The sequence below is a fragment of the Peromyscus eremicus genome, chromosome 23 (genome assembly GCF_949786415.1).
Source record: "Peromyscus eremicus chromosome 23, PerEre_H2_v1, whole genome shotgun sequence".
NCBI classification, from domain to species: domain Eukaryota; kingdom Metazoa; phylum Chordata; class Mammalia; order Rodentia; family Cricetidae; genus Peromyscus; species Peromyscus eremicus.
The window spans coordinates 20,023,822-20,050,018 of record NC_081438.1 but is presented as its reverse complement, the minus strand read 5'-3'; the positions used below and the strand labels follow the sequence as shown (position 1 = coordinate 20,050,018).

At 47.9% G+C, this 26,197-nt stretch overlaps 1 protein-coding gene across 1 annotated transcript in view; it reads right to left on the bottom strand.

Annotated features, from left to right (window-relative positions):
* LOC131898250 (S-adenosyl-L-methionine-dependent tRNA 4-demethylwyosine synthase TYW1) overlaps positions 1 to 26,197 on the bottom strand; it is a 79,859-nt gene that overhangs the window by 36,878 nt on the left and 16,784 nt on the right. Inside the window, exons 8-13 of the mRNA XM_059249365.1 lie at positions 23,650 to 23,767; positions 20,285 to 20,337; positions 14,485 to 14,603; positions 12,969 to 13,078; positions 3,038 to 3,215; positions 2,333 to 2,468 (exon numbers count right to left, since the gene is read on the bottom strand). Coding sequence (XP_059105348.1) covers positions 2,333 to 2,468; positions 3,038 to 3,215; positions 12,969 to 13,078; positions 14,485 to 14,603; positions 20,285 to 20,337; positions 23,650 to 23,767 — 714 coding nt within the window. The remainder of the gene's footprint in view (positions 1 to 2,332; positions 2,469 to 3,037; positions 3,216 to 12,968; positions 13,079 to 14,484; positions 14,604 to 20,284; positions 20,338 to 23,649; positions 23,768 to 26,197) is intronic.

The following is a 26,197-nucleotide window of genomic DNA, read 5'->3' as shown; positions in this document are numbered from 1 at the left end:
AACAGAAGGCACAGGGTTGGAAAGATGCCTACAGTCTGTAAAATGCTTGCTGCCCAAGCAGGAAGACCTGAGATTGATTCCCAGAACACACAAAAAAGCTGGGTGTTGTGATATGTGCTTTTACCCTAGTGTTACAGCGATTCTGATTATTTAGGGTCTCGGGCCAGTGAAAGACTGTCTCAACATAACCTGGGGGACAACATCTGAGGTTGACCTCTGATCTGCATACACACATACACACACACACACACACACACACACACACACACACACACACACACACACGTATACCTGAGCACACATAAACACAAAATGTTAACTAGTTCAGAATGTCCCATTCATATATGTCAAGCATCCCCTTCACAAGTGAGTAACATAACCCCAGGACACCGGGCCATCAAACCACCCTACCGTCTGGAGTTTTCTAAGCTAATGTTTGCTTTTGGGCTTGGGGGTTTTGTTTGTTCTTTGTTTTGAGGGGGACAGGGTTTCATTATGTATCCCTGGCTGGCCTTGAATTCACAGAGAGATAAATACCCAGGGCATAAAATTCAGTGACAAAGGACTTGCCTAGCATATATGTGATCTCAGCTTCAATTCCCAGCACCACAATGAAAAGAAAAAAAAGTACACACAAGGGCCAACTATTTCCAAGAAGATATTAAAACTTTTTTGAAGCTTCTTTCTAGTATGACTGTGTATGTGTATATGCATATGAATGCAGGTGCCTGCAGGAACCAGAAGAGGGCATCAGATCTCCGGGAACTAGAGCTACAGGTAGTTGTGAGATGCTGGGAACTGAACTCACATCTTCTATAAGCAGTAGAGGCTTTTAACCACTGAGCCATCTCCCGAGCACCAAGACATTAAATTAAGATGTTCTGGAGAGATGGCTCAGAGGTTGAGAGCACTGACTGCTCTTCCAGAGGTCCTGAGTTCAATTCCCAGCAGCCACATGGTGGCTCACAGCCATCTGTAATGAGATCTGGTGCCCTCTTCTGACCTGCAGACATACATGCAGGCAGAACACTGTATACATAATAAATAAATCTTAAAAAAAAAAGAAGACATTTAAAAAAAAAAAAAAAAAGATGTTCTGACTTCAAATTACTTATGAGCTCACACTAACACTCACTCATGAGCTCACACTGACAGTTACTCATGAGCTCACGCTGACACTCAGTCACTCATGAGCTCACGCTGACACTCAGTTACTCATGAGCTCACACTGACACTCAGTTACTCATGAGCTCACACTGACACTCAGTTACTCATGAGCTCACACTGACACTCAGTTACTCATGAGCTCACACTGACACTCAGTTACTCATGAGCTCACACTGACAGTCACTCATGAGCTAACATACTTGATTCTAAAAATTTCTGGAAATCAGTTTTGTACGTAAGATTATCTGCTGACATCCCAAGCAGGCATGCTGCAAGCTGCTATCCAGAGCACTGTACCACGGACCTTGTGAGGATGTTCTTCCAAATGCCATAGAGCCAACACACTGAAGGGAAACCTGGTAAGGAGCAATCGCATGGGTAATGCTCCTTGCTCCTCAACAATCTGAAGATTTTCTGAGCCAGAAAGTAAGCCAGGAAGCTGGTAAGATTGTTCAATGGGGGAAATCTCCCGACACAAATGCCACAGTGAATTCAATCCCAGGACCCTATCAACATACTGAATGCAGCAGTGGGCATCTATAATCCCAGCACTCGTACATGAATCACCAAAAGCTTCGGGTGAGCTAGCCTGGACAACTCAACGGCACACACAATAAGAAATCTTTCCTCAATGAAGCGGAAGGAGGGAACCGACTCCCACATGCTGTCTTCATGCCATGGTGTGTGCGCATACCCATACATCACACTCTCCCCACCCACCCAATAGTAAAAACTCATCTTAACCCTGACAGTGTGGGGCTGGAGAGGGCTCAGCAGTTACCAGCACTTGCTGAACTTGCACAGGACCCAAGTGTGGCTTCCAGCATCCATAGGGGACGTTCACAACCGCCTGTTACCCGATGCCCTCTCTGGCCTCTCAGGAGACAGCTCCGTGGTTTGGGGCACTAGGTGCTCTTGTACCGGCCCTGCCTTCAGTCCCTCTCACCCACGTGGCCCTCTTCTGACCTCCTGGTGTACAAGGCGTGTACACAGTACATACGCAGGCAAAACACTCACATACATAAATCTTTAAAAAAAGATAAAGAAAAATTCAAAAGAAAAGTAAGCGTTTTAATCTTTCCATATTTTAAAGAGAAACGAAGTAAACATGGCTCTGTTCATTTCCCTTATTAACTTATTTTTAGGATGACGTCACAAGTCTTACCTTTGCGGCTAAGGCTTTCAAACTGTCTAGGAACCGCTGCCAGAAATCTTTGAAGAGTGGGCGGTCAATCTTCTTCAGGCTGTCTTTGGTGCTAGCATCCACGCTCACGTACAGCTGAGTGACTGGCGTGAGGTTCCTTGGTAATGAAACAGGAAACAAAGAGAAAATAATGGCCACACCAAGAATTTCACAATATAAAATCCATAGTCTGTAAGAGACAACTCGAGATTGCACTGGTCTAGAAGGGTCCACTTTGCCCACATGCCCAAAGCAACTATTTTGTTTTGTGCAGATAGGAAAGCACTCTACCACTGAACTATAGCCTGGTCCACGATTTTATAACGTGACACAACAGGAAGTCTCTGATTATTTTTTAAATATCTGGACATGGAGCCTAATAAAACGAAAACACTAATTATTTGAAACTGGTCCATCTTTGAACACTAGGTTTTAATGGAAAATAGATGAAATAAAGCCTAGCTTGAGACCTGCAGCCAAGGCATAGCACAGTTAGACAGGCCTTCCTCATGAGCTCTGCCACACACTCAGGTGGAAACTCGTAAACTGTGTAGTGTCTGGATCAGCAGGCCACTGCATCCTCAGGTCACTGGAAGAATCTCCCAAGGGCAGGAAAAGGCACCCAGCCCACATACCTTATGTGAGGAGCACAGAGCCACACCCAGATTGAGACTCCAGACAGCTCACCTGATTTCCTCGGGGAACTGTGCGTTGGTAACAAGGAAGCTGGAGATGCCATTCTGGTGGAGCAGCTTCAAAAGCCGGTTGATCTCTGGGTACATTATGGGCTCTCCCACGAGCGACAGTGCACAGTGCTTGACCTCCATCCCCTCTTCGAATCGCTCTGCCTTGAGCCCTGGCACACCTGAGCGCAGAGCAAAGAACAAAGTCAGAGCAGGGGATGGACACGGAGAGCGCCACTTCCACGTCCACCAATGACGCCTTGACCTTAGGGGGAAAATCCTTCTCTGTTTTTCGGAACAGGAGCTCACTCTGTAGCCCAGGCTAGCCTGGGCTCTCAGTAACACTCCTGTCTCAGCCTCCCCAGAGCCGAGATTACAGGAGTGAGCCACCACACCCACCTTAAAACTCTATTCTCTAGCCGGGCAGTGGTGGCGCACGCCTTTAATCCCAGCACCTGGGAGGCAGAGCCAGGCGGATCTCTGTGAGTTCGAGGCCAGCCTGGACTACCAAGGAAAGGCGCAAAGCTACACAGAGAAACCCTGTCTCGAAAAACCAAAAAAAAAAAAAAAAACTCTATTCTCACCAGGTGGTGATGGCGCATGCCACCAAGTGAGTTCCGTGACAGCCAGGGCTACACAGAGAAACCCTGGCTCCAAATAACAACAACAAAAAGCCCTTAATTCTCTTCTTCTTTTTAAAAAAATATTCATTTCATTTTCTGTGTCTGGGTATTTTGCTTGCATGTATCACATTGGTGCAGTGCCCAGGGAGACCAGAAGAAGGCATTAGATCCCCTGGAGCTGGAGCTAAAGGATGGTGAGCTGTCATGTGGATGCTGCAAACTGATCCCAGGTCCTCTGCAAGAGCAGCAGGTGCTCTTAACCGCTGAGCCATCTCTCCAGCCCTGAAACTTAATTTTCTTAAAACATGATTGTGGGGGCTGGAGAGACGGCATAGTGGAAAAAAGCTCTTGCTTCACAACCGTTAAGGATCTGAGTTGGGATCTCAGCACTCGGGTAGGAAGCTGGGCACGGCCACACAAACCTCTAGAACCCTAAGCAGTAAAGGGGGGAGGCACAGGAGGATTGCTGGAGACGGCTGTCTGCCAGCCTAGCTCCAAGTTCAGAGAGACCCTGTCTCAAAGGGATAAGGACACCAGCCTCCTGCTTTGCCCTTCTCACACCCACCCATCCAACACAAAGACTGTGAAAAGGACCCACCTCAAAGAATTTTTGTTAGGACTAAATTCAAAAAATATAAAGATTTCCGGGACACTCGGGAGGCAGTGGCGGGTAGATATATCTGAGTTCAAAGCCAGCCTGGTCCACATAGTAAGACCCAGTCCCAAAAGACTAATTTTCTTCCCATGAGACCCACTCACTAGGAACTAGATATTGTAACAACACCTTGACCCTAATCATGATTAGTTGGGGAGATGGCTCAGTCAATAAAATGTTTGCTAAGCAAGCATGAAGACTGGAGTTCGAGCCTCAGGACCCCTGTAAAGAAAACAGCCTGCGACCAAAAGAAAAAAGAAAAAAAGGCTGGTGTACACCTTTAATCCCAGCTCTCAGGAGGCAGAGACAGATGGATTCTGTGAGTTCAAGGTCAGCCTGATCAACATAGTGCATTCTAGGACAGCCAGAGCTACACAGTGAGACCCTGTTTCAACACAACAAAACAGAAACAGGGCGCTACCTCCTCAGGTAGCTCTGGGGACACAGAGCCAGGAGAGTGCCCAAGGCCCAGTGCCAGCCAGTCTCGCCTACTTGGTAAGCTTCAGGCCCCTGAGGGACCCTGTCTCAAAACGAACGAACGAACAAAACAGCAACAACCAACAAGAAAAAAAACCAGGATGGGCAGAGCCCAAGGAAAGACCATGAGGCTGCTTGCTTGTGAGCTCAAACACTCGCATGCATGCACATCCAAGCATGCACCACACACACACACACACACACACACACACACACACACACACAGAGTCAGTGAGTAATATCACTATCACTCCAACCATAACAGAGAACAGAAAATGTACTTGGAAATATGAACATGAAAGTAAGTGCTCCCATGGCCCCTCCCTGCCCAGGATCCAACCACCACAGCGCAGGTCAAAAATCTAAAACTGACGGATGACATCTTTGTGTGCCTGACACTCTGCATGAGCATTTCCTGTCAGGATTTCTGGGTGAGTTTTTTTTTTCCCCTTGCGTTATTGAAATCTAAGATTTAACTCAAATAAATCCAAGTTTTAAATAAAACTTGATCCTTAAACTCAGTCTGTGTTGCCAAGACAACCTAGTACTGAGCCTAACAGTCCTGGTTAACTTTAAACTCCCCGTGAACAGCAGAAGGGAAGGGTGTGGGTCTACCCTGAACAGCAAAATCAGCCTCCAACTTGCAATGGGGGACGATGAAGTGCTGGCTAGACCTTGGGGGGGTGGGCAGAGGCACTAGGCTCAAATTCTGACTCTGTTAAGTGGCCAGTTTGGTGACCTTGGGCAGGGCTCCGGCCTTCTCTTCCCCTAATGGTCATCATGGCGAACGGAGAGGGAGAACATGAGCAAGAATTAAGTTAGGGGCTGGGGCTGGGGCTCAGCTGGCCAAGTGCTTGACTATCAGGAACTGGGGGTGCACACACCTGTAACCCTTCAAAGTTCAAGGTTATCCTCAGCTACATGGTGAGTGGGAGGTCAGTCTGGGTTACATGAGTCTTTGAGGCCAGGCAGTGGTGGCACATGCCTATAATCCCAGCTCTCGGAGGCAGAGGCAGGTAGATCTCTTGTGAGTTCGAGGCCACCCTGGTCTACAAAACAAGTTCCAGGATAGCTACGGTGGGTACACAGAAAAACCCTGTCTTGAGAAACTAAAGAGAGAGAGAGAGAGAGAGAGAGAGAGAGAGACTTTGAGGCCACACACACACACACACAAATAAACAAACAAATAAACAAATAAATAAATAAGCAAAAATGAAGGCTTGCTGACAGTTGACGGACCAGGAATGTGGCTAGCGTGAAGTGAGCTCCAGCCGAGTCTATGCGGAAGGCGTCACCAGCAGGGGTTTCTGCTGACTGGACATGTTCATGGGAGAATAAGGTGTCCCAAGGAACGGTTTAGATTGTGTGGGCTGAGTGACAGAACTCTGACCAACAGGAACAAAGGAAGCAATCAAACCACCAGGATAACCAGAAAACCCTGAGCGACAGGGAGAGGGAAACAACATCAAGTGTTCAAAGTCATGAAGCTGAACCATCTGTCAGACAGCCGAGTGTATACGCAGTGTGCAAATGTGGATTCTAGAAGAGAGGACAGCTTCCAGAAATCACACACACACACACACACACACACACACACACACACACACACACGGAACATGGAGAAATATACACAAGCACAAGGCAAGCATACACACAACACAAATGCATGCGCAAGCGCGCGCGCGCGCGCGCGCGCGCGCGCGCACACACACACACACACACACACACACACATGCATACACATATTACCCAATTTACAAAATCTTAACCCTTTTGAGTTTTCCCCATTCTGTTGTTGCTAAGCAACTTCTGCACCATTTCCCTTCTCCTGGGCAGCTTCCTCACCCTGAATCATCACAAGACCAGTCACCAGATGAACTAAGGATAAGGAGCAAACTGAAACGGGGCTAAAGGATTTAGCCTAACACCGGAACAGTAAACCACATGAACACAAGCATGAATCAGGGATACACTGCTCTGGACACAACATCCTTATTTCTTTTTTGCTGCTTGGGACGGGGTCTCACTGTAAAATCCAAGCTGGCTTCAAACTATGTAGCCCAGGATGTCCTGGAACCTTCTATCCTCCTGCCTCAGCTTCCTGAGTACCAGGACTGTAGGTAAGCCTCACCATGCCTGGCTCAAGTATCTCTGTATCTAAAGTCAGGGCTAATCAGAAACGAAACATTCTCTTCTTTGTTCTCATAATGATATAGGTCCTGGCTAAACACCTTGCTGAGACTGACAGCCGTGTTTGATGGAGACCTCACAATGTCAGGAGTGTACAGGTTTGCACTGATGCACGTGTATGCTCAGTGTCGGAGACCAGAGGACAACATCCTCAGTCCTCAGGCACCAGCCATCTTGTTGAAACGAGGTCTCTCACAGCCTGTAGATCCCCAAAGAAGCAAAGCTGGGAACCCCAGGGATCCATCTGTCTGTCTCCCCGGCACTGGGATTACATGCACACACCACCATGCCCAGATTCCTTTTGTGGGTTGTGGGGATTGAACTCAGGGCCTCATGCTTGCACATCAAGCACTGAACGATCTCCTCAGCTCTACAATGTCAGGTTTGTGTTTTTTTGTTACCCACTCCCCCCACGCACCCCTTTCATAAATCAGTTTCAGGAAACAGGGGCTGGAGAGATGGCTCAGAGGTTAAGAGCACTTGCTGCTCCTGCACCAAACCCGGGTTTGGTCTGAGCACCCACATGGCAGCTCGAAACCCTCTTCGACTCCGGTTCTGGGTGATCAGACGCTGTTTTCTGGCCTTAGTGGACACGAGGCATGCACACAGTGGTACACAGACATACAAGCAAGCAAAACACTCATTCACTTAAAGGAAAGAAAAGGAAAGCAAGCCGCACATGCTCTCTCCAGCTCCACGCCACTTTCCGATCGGCCTTCAGCAAGCCTTTTGTGTGCCTGTTCTAAGGTCACACAGGAACGCTAGCAACAAATGTCCATTTCCTATGCGTCCTGGCGACCTAGGACATTCTTAACAGTGCAGTCGCCACTTGGTGGCCCCGGGCTCCTTCTCTGGGACTGGCGGTGTCAGGGTGGTGTCAGGCAGGGGACAGGGAAGCGTGGGAGAAGACGCTGAACTGCACTGAAGTTCTGACCCACTTTTGATCAATGTGCGGTTAATTGTGCTTGTGTGCAAAGATGGTAACAAAGGGCGTGAGAAGAAAGCTGTCTCGATGGCTGGGTGAAGGAGCTGAAGAGACGATGATTGTCCACCCAACCGAGAGCACAGAGCATTGGGGAAAAAAATCAGAGACTATCTTCAAAACTGGCTCTAGGCTGGCCAGGGTGCTAATGTTAGAAAACCAGAGACAATGGCAACAAGACCCATGATCCATCCTGTCCTCCAAAGCAAAATCACGAGAGCAGTGGGCCAGCCCCACTGGAAAGAGTGGGTGCCTTCCTGACAGGGAAGGACCTCAAGCCAGGATAAAGGACATTCTTTCTGTTGTTGTTAGGGTTGTCTTTATTTGTCTGTTAGTTTCTGTTTTTGAGACAGGGCCACATGTAGCCCAGGCTGGCCTTGAACTTGATATCTAGCCAAGGATGACTCTGAACTCCTGATCCTCCTGCCTCCACTTCCCAAGTGCTGGGACTACAAGTGTGCACTACCACACTTGGTTTTTGTGGTCTAGGGCTAGAGCCCAGGGCTTCATGCACATGCCAGGCAAGCCCTCTCCTGCCTGAGTCACACCCTCAGGCTGGCAGGCACTGATCTAAGAGTGTAGCTGGGAAGACAGGCTGGGGTGGAGGTGCCCAGGATAGCTGCTAAGAGGAAAAGGGAGGACTTCAAGAATGGAGATGCATGCGGACCTGGGGGGGGGGGGTGAAGAAGAGGAGGAGGAGGACAATGAAGAAAAAACTTTCTAAGCATTCCTGGTTACAACATACAAATGCCATACTAATCTGCATATGCCTAAATGACACTAATATGCTCCTTTTCTTTGCTTCTCTGTCTCTGGCCCCTCCCACCCACCTCTTTTTTGAGTTTCATGAGGCAAGTCTCAAACTCACCATCCTTCTGCCTCAACCTCCTGCTGGGAAATGGCAGCACAGACACATGCCCAGTCAATAAATCTATGTTGTCTCCCAATCGACTTCTCTATCGTTGACCTTAGGAAAGTGCATTTCCTGCTCTAACGAGGCGGTGAGAAACACACATTTCCTTCTGGTGTGGTGTCTGAAGCCATGGCTGCTGTGGGGCAGGGAGAGAAGCAGTGACGCCCGAGAGGCCTGTGCAATGACTCTGTGCCCCAGGAAACACGCTTCTTCCAGGCCAGTCTCCAGGGACCATTCAGACCCAGGGAGGCCAGAGCAGACCTCCTTCTTCAGACTCAAAATGAGACTCAGAGCTTTATCTTTAGAATTTAAGAGCAAGCTGTGAACCTGGGTATGGCAGTACACACCTGGAATCCAACATTTGGTGGGAAGTTGAGGCAGGAGGAAGGAGTTCAATGGCAACCTGGCCTACAAAGTGAGACCTTATCAAACAAGGAACTAAAGCAGGCTGGTAAAGACTTTAGTCTCAACACTCAGAAGGCAGAGCCAGGCAGATCTGTGAGTTTGAGGCCAGTCTGATCTACACAGTGAGTTCCAGCCAGCCAGAGCTGCATGATAAGACCCTGTCTCACAACGACAACTAGGGACAAGAAGATGACTCAGCAGGCAACGAGCCTGGCAACCTCCAGTTAAACCCCTCGACCCACGCAAAGGTAGGAGAACTGCCTCCAAGAAGCTGTCCTCCGGTTTCCACGTGTACGCCATGGTACACACACACACACACACACACACACACACACACACACACACAGGCACATACAAACAGACACACAAATACAAACAAAAATTTTTAAATTAAAAACTGCAGGGCTGGAGAGATGGCTCAGCAGTCAGAAGCGCTTATTGCTCTTATAGAATCTGGGTTTGGTTCCCAGTACCCTAACTGCAGCTAACGAGAGTGTGCAATTCCAATTCCAGGTTGTCTGACACCCTCCTCTGGCCTCTGCACATATTGCATGCACATGGTGAACAGACATACATGCAGGTAAGAACACCCATACACATAATACAAAAATAAGTCATTTTTTAAAATTCATTGAATAAAAGAGTCACCTGAAAAAACACAAAAGACAAACAAACCCCCTGATTTTCAGAAAAACAATGACTAGGGCTTATAAAGATTTGTGTTCTGTTTTGTTTAAAACAGGATCTCACTACATAGCCCTGGCTGGCCTGAAACTCACTTAGCAGACCAGGTTGGCCTTGAACTCACAGAGCTCTGCCTGCGTCTGCCCCCCCCCCCCCCCCCCCCCGCCAAATGCTGGGATTAAAGGCATGTGCCACACACCCAGCCTATAAAGATATTCATATAACAAAAGAGCTTTTATTGTTTTTTTATTGCTAAATATGAAAAGATAAAGAAGTCTTTGATGCTAGAGGAGTCAAGACCACACAGATTGACAGCTGTCATTTACTGTTCTGTACAGCTCAGAGGATGATCTATGCTAATGGCTGTACTTTCAGTTTTAATGAGTTTGTTAGTTAGATAGCAAGCCATTAGAAAAAGACACACAGCAAGATGTGGATGGATGAAGGGATGGGGGCTCATGGTATCCAGCAGAAACTGAGTACGGAAGTCAAAGCAGCTGCCTGGATTCCAGATTGAACACTCTTCCCGTGGCGGAGAGTCCAGCTTCTCTCTCTCTCTCCCACTGCAGGCATTTTTATGTCCTGGGGTGAACAATAGTGACCTCTGTTGGAAATGGGTCACCTCCCAGCTGTCTTCAAGGACACACTGTTTCACTCGTAGACTGTTCTGCTGTTCCCTTCCCTCCCCATCACAGAACTGTGTGGAGAAGGGGACCTGCCCATGCACAGACAAGGGACCTTGGAGGACACTTCAAGACAAACACGCTTGGGTCTGAAACATCGGGAGCTGGGGACCTGCAGCCAGCCCTGCTTCGAGAGTCCGCTTCTTAGTGAGCTCAAACAATACAACTTACCAATGTACACACTACAGTCACCGTATAAAACCATCACTTGCAAGACCACCCGTCTGTCTACAGCAGGCTCTCAATCCTGCATCCAAGTTCAACAGCATAGATTTCTAGAATCCTGTGAGAAGCACACACTTGCTAGCCGTGGTGGCCCACACCTGTCATCCGAGCACTCAGGAGGCTGAAGCAGGAGGATCAGTTCAAGGCCAGCCTGCGCTACACAGCAAGACCCTCATCCCCAAAACAGAAAGAAAAGAAAAGAAAGCGGAACAAGAAAAGAAAGAACTGTACATTCACAGGCTCCAGCTCTAGACTTCCTCTCTGGGAAGGAGCAGCAGTCGGTGTGTGAGCAGCCCCAGATGGTTCTGACTCACAGTGGAGTCTGCAGCCAGTGCTCTCCAGCGAAGCCAAACAGACTTAAGTATTCGGCAGAACTGAACTGGGAAACTAGGAAACGAAGGGCAGAATTTCTGCTGCATCACTGTGGGCTATGTGGAAGACATTTTATTAGGAGCACCCCACTTCTTCTGGGGAATTCATTAAGAAACATTTTCCTAGCCAATTCCACCTCACTGACCATAGCTTTTTTTTTTTTTTTTTTTTAAATGTAATTACTATTTTTTTCCTCAGGCAAAGACTCACTATGTAACATGGCCTAGAACTCCCTATATAAACCAGCCTGGCCTTTAAATTCAGAAACCCATCTGCCTCTGCCTCCTGAGTGCTGGGATTAAAGGTGTGTGCCACCACATCTACCTTATTTTTATTTTCATTATGAGTATGGATGTGTGTCTGGGGGAGAAGAGGTATGTGCACATGAGTGTAGTTACTGCCTACAGAGGCCAGAAGAGGGCACCAGATGCCCAGAACTGGAGTGTAGGGAGAGTTAGTCACAAGCCACTTGGAGTCGGGGGTGGGAACAGAACTTCAGTAGCACAAACTCTAAACTGCTGAGCCCATCTCTCTAGCCCCAGGACCAACCATACCTACAAATTCTCCACAAACTGACGTATCAGGTTAGTTCACACAGCCACCTCGCGCTCACCAAGCAAAGCAATGGCTTTCAGGATGATGGCAAGCAGTCTCCAAGAGAAACTTCCAGCACACCTCATAAGGGCTAAGCTGTGGCTGGAATTTCTTAATTCTTTTACCTAATAGAAATACAAAAGCTACAAGGGCCCAGATGGATGGATGGATGGATGGATGGATGGATGGATGGATGGATGGAAGGATGGGTGGGTGGGTGGGTGGGTGGGTGGGTGGGTGGATGGGTAGGTAGGTTGGTTGATTACTTCTTTCATGGTTTTCTACACAGGGAGATTTACAGTACTGTAGGGACATGTATGTCCTTGTGCTCACATGTAAGCACTAGGGAACCAGGACTGTTAAAACACACAGGGTTGTGTCTTCACAGGGAGAGATGTATTACCTGCTTTCCACCCAGCAGGCTGGGAACAGGTAAGGTTAACAACCCGGTGACTATTTGTGTTACCTTGTGGCCAGACCACAGCAGATCCTCCCCGCCCAGACCCCGACACGAGCTTGTTTATCTTATGCCTGTTTCCTCAGTTACTCTCCGGAACCCATCATTACGGAAGAGTCACCTGCACTTTGCTAAGAGTTCCATACAGTCATGTCCTAAGCTCTGTTGTGCACATGGGACTGAGTCCATTATCAAACCGTGCTGTGCTTAAATACACCTAAAATAAACTACTCAGGGTCAGACTCTCCAAGTTTAAAACAACTCCGGTTACTGAGTGTTGAACTGAACTGCCTTATCTGTCACCGGCCCACTCTGCTGGCCTTGTTTGCAGAGAGCCCTATACGGTACAGACAAAAATCCCACTGAAAGAAGAAGAGGGGCCACTCTTCCGTCACTGTGACCCAGGCTGTGCTGACAGGTACTAGCATTCCTTTTCAGAGAGGATGTGGCTGGGTTGGTGAAATGTTTGCCTAGCATGTATGAGGCCCTGGCTTCCGTCCTCAGCACAGGATAAAACCAGATGTGGTAATATACACCTGTAATCCCAGCACTCTGGAGACAGAGGCAGAAGGATCAGAAGTCCAAGGTCATCCGCCACCACATAGCAAGTTCAAGGCCAGCCTGAGATGAATAAGACCGTGTCTCATAAAAATAAACAAACAAGCAGGCAAATACCTTTGAACTGTTTAATCATGTTCTGATGGTTCTCAATGGCTTCCTTCAAGATCAGTTCTGGCTGGTCCATCTTCCACCGCCATTCAGTGCCCACAGGATTGGTGTGGTGCCTGTAAACACAATGCAGCGTGCTAAGGCCCCCTGTTGTGACATCACATCGAGTCTGCTGTGACCAGCTCATCCAACACAAAGCCAGAGCTGGTGTCCCGATAAAAGCTCCACTGTTCATGGATTCTCCCCGAGTCATGGCGGAGTCATGGCACACGGCAGAGGAGAAAGGCCACTCAGCATCCTACTCGGTTCTTGGCTCAGAGTCAACTTCAGGTATAGGTAGACCAAACACACTAACCTGACTCTGATTACTTATTTATAGTCATGTCTGTGGGTGTATGTGCACCTATGTTGAAGTACCCAAGGAGCCCAGAAGAGGACATCGGATCCCCTGGAGCTGGAGTTACAGGTGGCTGTGAATGGCCCGACATGGGCGCAGAAAACCAAACACTGGTCCTCTGAAAAAGGAATGCATGCTTCTGATTGCTAAGCACCTCCAGCTCCTCTCTCCTCTTCTAGTCAAGCTAACTGAATACAGACACAAGGGTAAGGTGACCTGTGGCCAGCACATTCCCAGAGGGAACTGACCATCCCTAACCCACACGAGGAGAGCAGAAGCACTCAAGGTTTAGAAAGGACAACCTACACCAAGCACTCTTTCTCGAGAAGAATGGGTACGGCTTCTCTTTCTGTACTCCAGTCTCTGGTTTGAGACAGATTCCCATGTAGCCCAGGCTGGCCTCCAATTCCCATGGAGAGGAGTGCCTTCAGCCTCTGCTCCTCCAGCCCCCATATCTCCAGTGCTGGAATTATGGTGTGACCACCGTACGGGGTTTATGCACTGTTGGGAATGGCAGCCAGGGTTCCATGCACGAGAGACACTCACTCTACCAACTGAACCACACCCACAGCATTTCTTATTCTCTGGCAATTTCTTTTTTCTTCAGTGTTCTTTAGAGTTTGCAAAACACGTGGGCCTCATTTCTTCCACTCACGATTTTCGTTTTCTGTGTATATCTGTGTGGTTACATAAATGTGCAGGTGACTCCGAAGGCCAGAAGAGAGCGTGAGATCTCCCTAGAGCTGGAGTTCCAGGCAATTGTGAACTGCCTGATGTGATAGTGGGGAGCAAAACTCAGTCCTCTCTAAGAGCAGCAAGTGCTCTTAACCACTGAACCCTTCTCCAGCCTCCTACTTACAATTTTTAAATACTAATTCAGTTAACACACTCATGGACTATGTGGTTGATATGCTTCTTAAGAATTTAGGTGAGGGGGATCAGGAGGGGAGGGAGGAGTGGGAATAGGGGTTGGTATCTAAAGGAAAGAATAAAAAAATTATAAAATAATAATAATAATAATTTACTGGAGACTGATCCACAGCAAAGCCAAAGCCCTAAGGTTGAGTCCGACACGCCCAGGGCAGTGCCCAGCATCTGGTCCCCACACTGCACATCTCCACTTACCGCCAACAGAAGACACATTTATTTGCACACGCCAAGCTCGGGGTGGCTTCCATGCAGCGATGGCTCTCGATGCCGTAGAATGTGTGTTTGTAGCAACCTCCTCTCCCCCGCAGCATTGACTGTGACAAGCAGGAAACAGGTCATCATTTGAAGAAAGTAAGAGAAACTCAACAGCGAGGCACTGTTTGTTTGCATGCTTTAGTTTTCTTACTTATTATTACCGTGTGTGTGTGAGATGTATGAGTGCAGGCTCAGGCGTGCCAAGGCATTCGAAGGTCCAAAGACAACTTCATGGAACTGACTCTTTCTTCTAACTTCATGTGGGTCCCAGAGATTGAACTCAGGTCACAGCAAGACCTTTACCCTCTGAGCTGACCTTTACCCTCTGAGCTGTCTTGTCAGCCCAAATACATCATTTTTAAGATGACACTGTAGGGTGAGATGGCTCAGTAGGTAAGAGCAGAACTACAGGACCTGAGTTTGCTCCCTGTGACCCACAGGGTAGGATGGGAACCAACACTTCCAAGTTGTCCTCTGACCTCCATGTGTGCTGTGACATACACACACACACACACACACACACACACACACACACACACACACACCAGTGCAGTAAGTCTTGTTTGTGCTTTTCCCAGTGTGTTCCCACCGACAGCATACACAACCACGCTCCTTCAGTTCCTGTTTCTCTTTTTCATTCTGCTCCTCCAATGGCGTACATGTTGACTGAGTATCTCATTAGTCCACAAATCTCCAAGGCTCCACTTCCCATTTTGTTTGCTTCGTGTTTACTCTACTTTGATCTCTGTGGTCCAGACGGGGTAAATCCTATTGACTGGTCCTGAGTGCAAACTGTCCCATCGATCTGCCGAGGTCACAGTACACAACTTGCCACCCCCGCTTGACTGCTGAGCCCTCAGGAAGCTGTTTCATCTGTTACTCTGCTTTCCTGTTGTACTGGGCCTTCTCGGCTGTTTTTTTAGCCTCGCTCTTCGCTGGGCTATGCTCCTCTTTCCTTTGTTTGAAGATCACTGAGAGCTGGTTGCTGTAGCTGTTTCAGCCCGTCCCATCCACTGACTCAGCTGCTGCTGACAGCAGTGGTTATCTTTTGTTATCCAAGTTATAACTTTCCTCAGTCCTTGCTGTGACAGGTGATTTTTCTGTATCGTCCTGGGCATTCTGTCAGTGAGGAGACACTAGACCAGTGGTTCTCAACCAGTGGGTCTCGACCCCTGGGGGGGGATCAAATGACCCTTTCACAGAGGTTGCCTCACAGACATCCTGCATATCAGCTATTTACATCACGACTCACTAACAGTAACAAAATTACAGTTATGAAGTAGCAACGAATATAATTCTATGGTTGGGGGGTCACCACGACATGAGGAACTGTATTAAAGGGTCATAGCTAGGAAGGTTGAGAACCACTGTTCTAGACCCTTCTTCTTTCACTCTGGCAAGTAGTTACTTCACTGAGCCAGAAGACAGGTCCTGTGCTGTGCTTTCCCCGGCATCTCAACTTCCCTAGCCTTTACAGAAGACTTCATCTTGCATGACCCCTGCTGGTCCCTGCTGGTCCCTGCTGGTCCCTGCTGGCCCCTGCTGGCCCCTGCTGGCCCCTGCTGGCCCCTGCTGGTCCCTGTGAAGCTGAGGCAGCTAGCGCTGGCCTCTGTCGCTATCTCCTTTCAGGTGGAGGACATGAGACGTCCTGCTTCTGTGATGCCCCCCAGTTCTGGCGTCCCAACCCAGAGAGCTGCGCTCCTCTTAACCACCCCCTTCCCTGGAACACCTCAAAGCTATGCTACTCTGGCTAAAGAGCCCCAAACTGTCCCAGAAGATGATGCCCAAGCCCTTACTGGCATGTTCTGCAATAGCAGCCAGGCCCCTGATCTCACAGGCTCACAACTCTGAACGTGGAACTTCAGAAGACGGTGGCAGATGGCTGCTTCTCTCAGTAACCTCATCTTCATCCCTCTCTAGACCCCGAGCGCTGCTTCTCTCGGTAACCTCATCTTCATCCCTCTCTAGACCCCGAGCGCTGCTTCTCTCGGTAACCTCATCTTCATCCCTCTCTAGACCCCGAGCGCTGCTTCTCTCGGTAACCTCATCTTCATCCCTCTCTAGACCCCGAGCGCTGCTTTGGCTCAGGGCTCTCAACAGTCTCAGCTCTATTGTCTGTCATTGTGACTGACTTCCCCACCACAGAGAACTCATATTCTCCAAACGAGCAGCAATCCATGACCCTGTACCACAACTAATTAGTGGCACCCAGTTCAGGGACCTGCCACCTAGCACAGGGTGGGTCTCAATCTCTGACTTCATATGACACTGATACCTGAATTAGAGACTGGGGTCACTCACTCACTCACACACTGTGTTCAAGAGAATTAAGCTGTGCCACTAAGACTTCACTCAGGTTTGTGACAGCTGCTTCACATCTCTCCTTGCTTATCCTGTCCTCCAGGAAGTCAACACGAGAACTTTGTTTGTTTGAGACAGGGTCTCAAGTATAACAGGATGGCTTCACACTCTCTATGGAGCCAAGGATGATCTTGACCACGTCATCTAAGGATACTGGGGTTACAAGGGTACATCACCACACCAGTTTACCCAGTGCTGGGAATGAAGGAACCCAAGGCTTCAGGCATGCTGGCCAAGCACTCTACTAACTGAGCCACACCCACAGCCCCACGGACTTACTGATTTGCAGCTTTCCCGCTGGGCTACATGACAAAATGTTTTATTGAAAAACTATCATCGTGGTCTTGTGCACACAGGAGGACCTGTCAAACTTGGTTCTCTCTCCCACCATATGGGTCATGGTTATTGACTCAACCAATCAGATTGGTGGCAAACATCCTTATACACTGAGCCATCCTGCCAGGCCTTGGGAGTATTTGTTCATGAACAGACATGAGAATGACAAAAAGAGATGGGGTGGTGGCTGCCAGCTGTTGTCCCAAGCAAGAGCTGCATAATTGCTAACTGGAGAGTAGAGCCGCAAAGCTAGAAGAACAAGCCACCAATGGGCAGGGACAGAAGAGACTCCAGCACAAATCCCCACTATCAGCTCCAGAGTCACGGGGAAGCTTCAGGCAAGACAGCTCACGTGCAGCTGGACTTGAAGGTTAACCTGGCCAGATGTGGTAGTGTGCACCTATAATCCCAGGACTCAGGGGGATCAGAAGTTCAAAGCCAGCCTGGGCTACACAGTAAAACCCTGTATCCAAAATAGTCAAGAAATGAAATGAAGAAGAAATTCCAGTAGAATTCTCATTAACGTAAGCTGTTCTAAAAATTACTGCTGACATCGCATATCTTGTTAGTAATTCCCATGAATAAAATGAATGAATGAATAATAATCTAACCTGTAATACTCATATGTTAAAATTGTTTGAGGTTGCCTATTACTTACTCTGAATCTGTCACCACAGGTCTGCCAGCCACCTTAGACTAGCTCTTCTACGGCAATTATTCCTGTTTTCAATACATCGCCTATTCCAGTAGGAATAGCTTAAAGGAGACCATCTCCAAAGTCTTATTACAAATTAGAAACAGGGCTGGAGAGATAACTAGTAGTTAAGACCACATGGTGCTCCTGCAGAAGTCCCAGGTTCAGTTCCCAGCTCCCACAAGAGGCAACTCGCATCCACCTGTAATCCAGCCCCCGAGGACTCAATGCCCTCTTCTGGCCACTGAGGGTACTACACACACACTATAAATTAAAATAAAAAATACTTAAATTGGAAACAAAACGCGGGCCTTAGCTAGTCATGGGACTTCAAGAAAAGAGGTCTATTTTCTGTGTCATTCCATCCCAACCCCCCACCAAGTGTCATCACAGGACTCTACACCAATTCCAATTTATAAATGAGGCCTGAGTCCTTGCTGAGTACAGCCTCCTTCCTCACCTTCTCCACTGGGACATAATCCCTGGGCTTCTCGGCCCTACCTAAGGAAGTACGGGCTGCTTCTTCCTTTATCTCACCAGATATAAATAGGCCTGGCTCTTCACTGCTTCCGGGGCAGATTTCAACTCTCTCAAATTTAACTGTGGCCACTTAAGTAGAAGGCTGTAGATGTGATAAAATGCTTGCCTAGCACATGCAAGGCCCTTGGTTTGATGCTCGGTACCACACACAAGGAGGAGAAGGGGAGCGGGAGGAGGAAGAGCAGGGAGAAACAGAGAGGAGGAGACAAAAAGGGAAGAAGGGGAGGAGGTACAAGAGGAAGAGGAGGAAGAAGAGGACAAGGAGGAAGAGGAGGAGCAACAGATCCAGACACAGCTGCTGGCCCCTCACCGAGCATCTACTACGGAAGCATCACGGCATTTTTTGCACAGAAATACATATTTAACATAAAGTGCTTCCTCTTTCATTTCATTACAGATTGGCTGAAACACCAATTTTCAAAATTATGCATGTGATTTACTATCTGAAAATTGAATTTAGCAATGGTAAAAGGGGCCCTGCACATTACTGGCTGTGCACAGAAGGCACTGAGTCCGACATTGTTGAAAATCACTGGACTGAAAAAAAAGAAATGTGGGGAATGCAACATGTGGAATTCATTAACTAATTTGCTGGGCTGAGCATGCCATCACCAAAAGTAGGGGAAATAAGAAAATATCAGAGGAAAAATCTCTTGGAATAGTTGTACCTTAAACAAGAGGGAAAAGGAACGAGTTAGAATTAAGTAGCTTCTTCAGGGTGTAGTTCAGTGGGTAGAGTGCTTATTCGGCACTTACCCTGTGCTTACGAGGCCCTGGGTTCAAGTCCCAGGACCAGAGAAACCAGGTGTGGTACTGCACATGTAATCTCAGCATTTGGGAGGGAGGGGAAGGAGAATCAGGAGTTCAAGAGAGTTTGAGGCCAGCATGGGCTACCTATGACCCTGTCTCAAAGTAAATAAATAAATCAAGAGGCTGAGGCAAGAGAATCCTGAATTTGAGACCAGCCTGGGTCACACAGACAGACAGACCGTGACAGGGTTCCGGGGACTGCGGAAAGTGGTGAGGGAACAGGACCCTCATACACTGCTGGTAGGATATAAAATGGTACAACCACTTTGAAAAAGACAGTTCACTGAAAAAAGTTCTCTTTAAATTACCATGATCCACCAATGACACTTGGAAGTGTGTACACCACACAAAATCCTGTACATGGAGTGACATCCCCAGCAGCATCACTCACAACATCCAAAACATACAAGGAACCTGAGTGCCGTCAATGGCTCAACGAATAGACAGGGTGTGGTATATAACGTCCTCAGGGACTCACGGATGTGCCACAAAAACGTCACACCAAGTGACAGAAAGCAGGCATGCTGGGCCACACGTACAATTCCAGTCATCTGAATGTCTAGTCAGCCACTTAATGTGGAGACACAAGGCCGATCAATGGCTCGTGGGAGCTGGAGGGAGACTCCAGAATGGAGACTGACTGCTGCCGGCTGCCGCCTTTCCTTCAGAGGTGAAAGGAACATCCTAGTTAGCCTGTGCCCATGGCTCTAAGAGTCCTACAAATGCACTAAACTGAGGGCGTTACACTGCTTACAAAGTACATCTGAGCAACGCTGCTGAGAAGCTCGAAGGAGCCGGTGACATGGCTCAGAGGGTCAAGGCCCTGCTGCCAAGCTGAAGGCCTGAGTTCCGTCCCCGGAGCCCACAAGGGTGAAGGAGAAAAGCAATTCCTGTAAGACGTGCTCTGCCCTCTGCGTGTGCGCACACAGAATAAATGGAAATGGAAATATAAGAAGTTTCAGAAAATAGCAGTAAGACTTGAATAAAGCCAATAAATACCTTTGTCCATCTGCAAAGCTTCACACCGGAGTGGCTGCCAATCAACTGGTACCCTACGTGGAAAACCAGGGGAGGGAAGAGAAATGAACCCAAAGGCTCAGGTCCAGGTGACAGAGAACCCCAGCAGCACCACGTCTCCTCACTCAGTCACAACATTCAACAATGCTGCTGCAGAAACAGCAGAGTTGAATCTGCTGAGACCAGACGCTCTCTTGGGGTTTGCTGCTACAGCTTCTTTGGTGACTGGGCCTCACTGACAGCCCCAGTCCTCCTTCCTCGGCCTCTGGAAAGTGCTGATGGTGGGCTGTGAGCCACCAGCCTGACGAGCATGAGAAACTGTTAAAAATCTAGTCATAGTGAGGCACGACGGTAGTCTCAGGACCTGGAGGCAGGAGTTCAAGGTCATTGTGAGGCCAAACCATGAGATCCAGTCCCAAAAAAAAAAAATGCTGGGTGTGGTAGCATGTGCCTTTAATCCCAGCACTCAGGAGGTAGAGCAGGGAGATCTGCAGGCCAGCCTGGGTTACATAGTTAGTTTCAGGCCAGCCAGGGTTACATAGTAAGAGCCTAGCCTCTGTCATTAGATACATATACATACAAATTCAATGTATACACATATAACATAAATAAAATGTATATGTATCTAATGACAGAGGCCCAAACAATAAAGTAATCCAATGCACGTGGGGAGGCTTTTGGCTCCCAGGAGCACAGCAGTCTCGGAGGCCAATCTCAGTAATAAAGCCGGAGGCACTGAGCAGTGTAACAAACACACCTGGCTGCCCTGCTCTCCTTCCTGTTACCTGCAGGCTGCTGCTCAGTTAACTTCTGTACCCAGTCTAGGACCACATGCTCAAGGAATGGTGCCACCCACAGTGAGCTGGGCCCTCCCACATCAATTAACAATCAAGATGATTCCCTACAGACGTGCCCACGGGCCAACCTGATCTAGGCAATTTTTCTTTTTCTTTTTTTTTTTTTTTTTGGTTTTTTGAGACAGGGTTTCTCTGTGTAGCTTTGCGCCTTTCCTGGGACTCACTTGGTAGTCCAGGCTGGCCTTGAACTCACAGAGATCCGCCTGGCTCTGCCTCCCGAGTGCTGGGATTAAAGGTGTGCACCACCACCGCCTGGCCTCTGATCTAGGCAATTTTTCAATTGAGACTTCCTTCTTAGGTGACTCTAGGCTGTGTCAAGCTGACAGTTAAAGTTGACTAGGACCCTGCCCAAGAACACACTGTACTAAACAACTACAGAGTACACGTGGCAGTTTGAAGGAGAAATATCCCGTAAAGGCTCACATAAATGATTCTGTATATCCATATAAAATGTAGAACCCATATATGAGAGGAAAATGTCATTGTCTTTCGGAGCCTGGCTTACTATAATGATCTCCAGTATCAATTTTCCTACAAAAATATTTTTGTTCTTTTTTAAAGTTCAACAAAATGTGTATGGATACTTTCTTTCCCCATTCATCTGCTGACCCCTAGTCAGGCTCCATCTGCATCTTGGCTAGCTGGCAACTGCAGCCCTTTGGCTACAGGACTACAGTAAATATGCTTGTGCAGGAACCTCTGTGGTACTCTGACTCAAGAGTCCTTTGGGTTAGGCCAGCAAGATGACTCAGTAGGTAAAGGCATTTGCTGCCAGGCCTGAGTTCACTCCCTGAAACCCAGATGGTGGAGACCGAACTCTCTAAAGTTGGGCATACTGTAAAAGGCAATGGGGTCTTTTGAAGATGGACTTAATACATTTTGCATTATGATATGGCCACGAGCCTCTGGGGGTCAGGGAGTGGTATGTAGTAATTTAAACAAGAATGGCCCCCATAGACTCACATATTCAAATGTTTGGTCCCTAGTTAGTGGAACTGTTTGGGAAGGATTAGAAGGTGTAGCCTTGTTGGAGGTGGTGTATCACTGGGGGTGGGCTTGGAGGTTTCAGAAGCCTTCACCATTCCCAGTTAGCTCTGCCTGACTCCTACTTGTGAATCAGGATGTAAGCTCTCAGCTACTGCTGCAGCACCATGACTGCCTGCCTGCTGCCATGCTACCCACCATGATAGTTATGGACTCCACTCTGAAACTGTAAGCCCAATAAACTCTCTCTTATATAAGCTGCCTTGGCCATGGTATCACTTCACAGCAATAAAAAGTAACTATTGAAAAAGGAAAGGAAGGAAGGTAGGAAGGAAGGAAGGAAAAAAGGAAGAGATTTGCCAAATCTGCAAATGTAATCATGTAATGACAGACGCTAAACTGAAATGTGAGACAGGAAACAAAGAAGTTGACAAATAGAAACATCAATGATCAAATGAACAATGGTCAAATGCAAGTAGCATGTTAGAAGACATGTCTCACAGTCCCTGAGGAACGAGGGGACATACACCAAATAACTGAAGAAATAATAGAACTGAACTTAAGAAATGTAGTAAGACTCAAGTACAGTCTGGAGAGATGATTCATATGGGTTAAGAGCACTGGCTACTCTCCCAGAGGACCCATGCTCACGTCTCAGTACCCACACGATGATCCCAACCATCTAAAGCCTCCTGGCCTCTGCAGATGGCGTCCAAACGTACACACAGCAAAAACTAGACCCTGGAGGGTTTGATCCACAGCACGGTAAAAACTAGGTATCATGGACATGCCTCTGATTTCAGTACTTGGGAGGCAGAGGAAGATCAGAACTTCAAGGTCATTCTCAATTTCACAGTGAGTGTGAGACCAGCCTGGAATACACAAGACCCATAAGAGAGCCTTCGAAAGACAAGAGACAGAGAAAGAGAGATAAGGAAAGAGAGAGACCTGGTGGGAGGGCTATCTCAGGCAGCTCTAGCTTCCCCCGGTGATGGTCAATCTTGTCAGCACACTGGACTGACTGACATCTAGGTATGTCCAGAGAGCATCAGAAATCAGGGCTCTGAAGAAATAAATGCTCCCCTGAGGAATTCCAGGAGTGGATAGTTTATATAAGGTGGTAGCACTGTGGAAGGTGGGTTGTTTGGAGGAAGTGTGTCACAGGAGAGTGGCTGGGGGTGTGGCTGTTTCCTGTTTCCAGCTATCTACTTCCCGCTCTGAGATCTCTCCCAGGCAGTCCTTCTGCCCCATGGCTCTATCTCATTACAGACCCAGAAACAGGCCACACGCACAGGTCACATGAGCCCGAGCCACAGACTAAGCATCTGGATCTGAGCTAGATAAACGTCCCTCCTTTACTGTTTCTCTCCGTAGTGCCCTAAGCTCCGACTAACACCAGAGCCTTTCTCTTTGTCCCTGTGCCAACCCTGTCCTTTGCGTCCTGTCCCGGGCATCAGGTCAGGTGCACCAGGGAGCAGTCGCATCCTGGTCCCGGCAGATGCTCACCTTGCTTAGTCAGGGCCTCTCGGAGAGCAGGTGTGATCATAGCTCTTCCTTCGCTGTCTTCGCTCCTCTCGGGGTTCCTCTTCACGCCACCTCTCTCCTCCTGTGGAGCCTTTTCTCTCTGGGTTCAATTGAGAAAGGAAAATCCAGAATTGGAAACAAGCAACACTCCATGCAACCAAGGCTGAGACCCAACATCCCACAAGGTGGTCTTGCTTCCAGAGAGATGATGGAAGACGCAACACCAGGGTCAATAAGTCAGTAAGTAAACAAAACAAAATAAAACAACCATAAAAACATAACCCACGTCAATCATTCGTTTGAAAAGTCAGGATTTCATTTTCATTACACTTACTTACTTCTTTAGTTAGAGTGGGTGTGGAGCAGTCGGAGGACACTTGGGAGTTGGTCATTTCTCTCCTCTGTGCGCATCCCAGGAACCAAAAATCAGGCTGCCAGGCTTGATGACGAGCATCTTTACCCACTGAACCACCCTGCCTGCCCCAAGACCAAATATTTTTAACAACCAAACACAGACAAACTGCCTCACTTTGGCAAATTACTGACTTTTTCTGAATCTCTACTTCTTCCCCTGAAAAGGGGGTGGAGTGCAAACATTAAATAAAGTACAGTTCCTAGTGGGAGGCAGAGGCGCACACCGCCGCTGGCAGGCTTGAAAAATAGAGCAGAGTGCAAGTATTAAATAAACCGAAGTTCCTAGTGGGAGGCGGTGGAGCACACTACCACTGGCAGGCTTGAAAACGGGGGAGAGGAAAGGGGAGAAGGGAGAGGGATGGAGGAAAGGGGAGGGGAGGAGGGAGGAGGGAGATGGGGTTCACAGGCAGCGAACCCACGGAAGGTAAGTGAACACAGTTCAGGCTGACTTCTCCACCTTCTGTTACTGGATCTGAGAAAAGCGACCACAATCAAGCTCTCTCCTCAGAGTGAGCACTCCAAGTGCCTAACTAGAAACCCAGGGCAAAGCTAATGAGAAGCGTGCCTCTGCTGACGGAGCTTCCTAGGGAACTGAAAAGCATAAACAAACCTCCTCGTGTGTTCTCATCAGTGGCTGCACACCAAGTTTAAGGCCAGCCTGGGCTACACTTGACTCTCTCTCAAACAATAAGAACAAAAACCAAAACAAGACAAAGAGAGGGGAGGTATTCAGGCTGTAACTCTATGGCACAGTACAGCCTGACAGTATAGCCTGGCATACCCAATGGCCCCCAGGGTCAACCCACAGCAACACAATAAATTAAATACACACATGCAAACACATATACATAAAACGAAGAAAAAAAAAAGGTGACTTATTTTCAGGTCTTACTAAAGATGAAAAACACACACAGACTCCTCCATTTGATGGTTTTTATGAGAGAACTAAATACTACAAGCTGACAGCTTCAAGGTCCAACATCATTTCATTTCCAAAAATAATGACAAGAATGGTTTTCATTACTGCATTCTCTAGCGACCTCTACTGGCCACTAGAACGCAAAGAAAAAAAAAAACAGTCGTCCTAACCTCACTAGGCAAAGCTTTAAGGAAGGTTTAGCCAGGTAGAAATTCCGGGATTCTATATATAAATCTGCTACTTCATTTTCCATTGTAAGATCGTTTCAATAAAGAAAATTACATTTCTAGACCAAAGCCAAAAATTACTTTCACTGTAACACAGTTTGATTGATTTGGAAAAAGGACTGTAAAAGCACTCATGTCAAAAAGAGGCTGGGGTGCGGCTCAGTTGGTGGTGTGTCGAGCATGCAGGACGCCCCAGGTACAGCTCAATCACTGCATAATCCAGGTGTGATAGCGCACACACCTGTAACCCCCACACTGGACAGGAGTTCAAAGTCATCCTCAGCTGCACAGAGAAATTGAGGCCAACCTGAGTTATATTAAAACACCAACAAAAGAAGAACTGGACTCAGGACCAGAAGTGACTCAAGTGACTGTGATAACATGTACACACCACTAAGTCTGACTGTCTGTGACGACATGGACACAACACTAAGTCTGACTGTCTGTGATGACATGTACACAACACTAAGTCCGACTCCGTCTGTGACAACGTGCACACACCACTAAGTCTGACTCCATCTGAAATCTTAACAATAAAGAATACTCCCAGCTGGGCAGTGGTGGTGCACACCTTTGATCTCAGCACTTGGGAGGCAGAAGCAAGACAATCCCTGAGTTCAATGCCAGCCTGGTCTATAGAGAGTTTCAGGACACCCAGGGCTACACAGAGAAACCCTGTGTCAAAAACCAAATCCTCAAAGACGCTCATCATCCACGGTCCTGAACGCCTTCTCTGAACTAGTCTCCCTACTCATCGGCTGGTCCTCCAGGAGCCTGTTACCATGGTACCGAATGAGAAGAATTTAGCAAAGTTCATGCAAGGCTTACTGAGATGGGTCAGCAGGTAAAGATGCTTGCCACCAAGCCTGACGACTTGAGTCCTATCATGGGGATCCTCGGGGTAGAAGGAGAGAACCTTCACAGAAGTTGTCCTCTGACTGTGGCATGTGTGCCCCAAACACACATATAA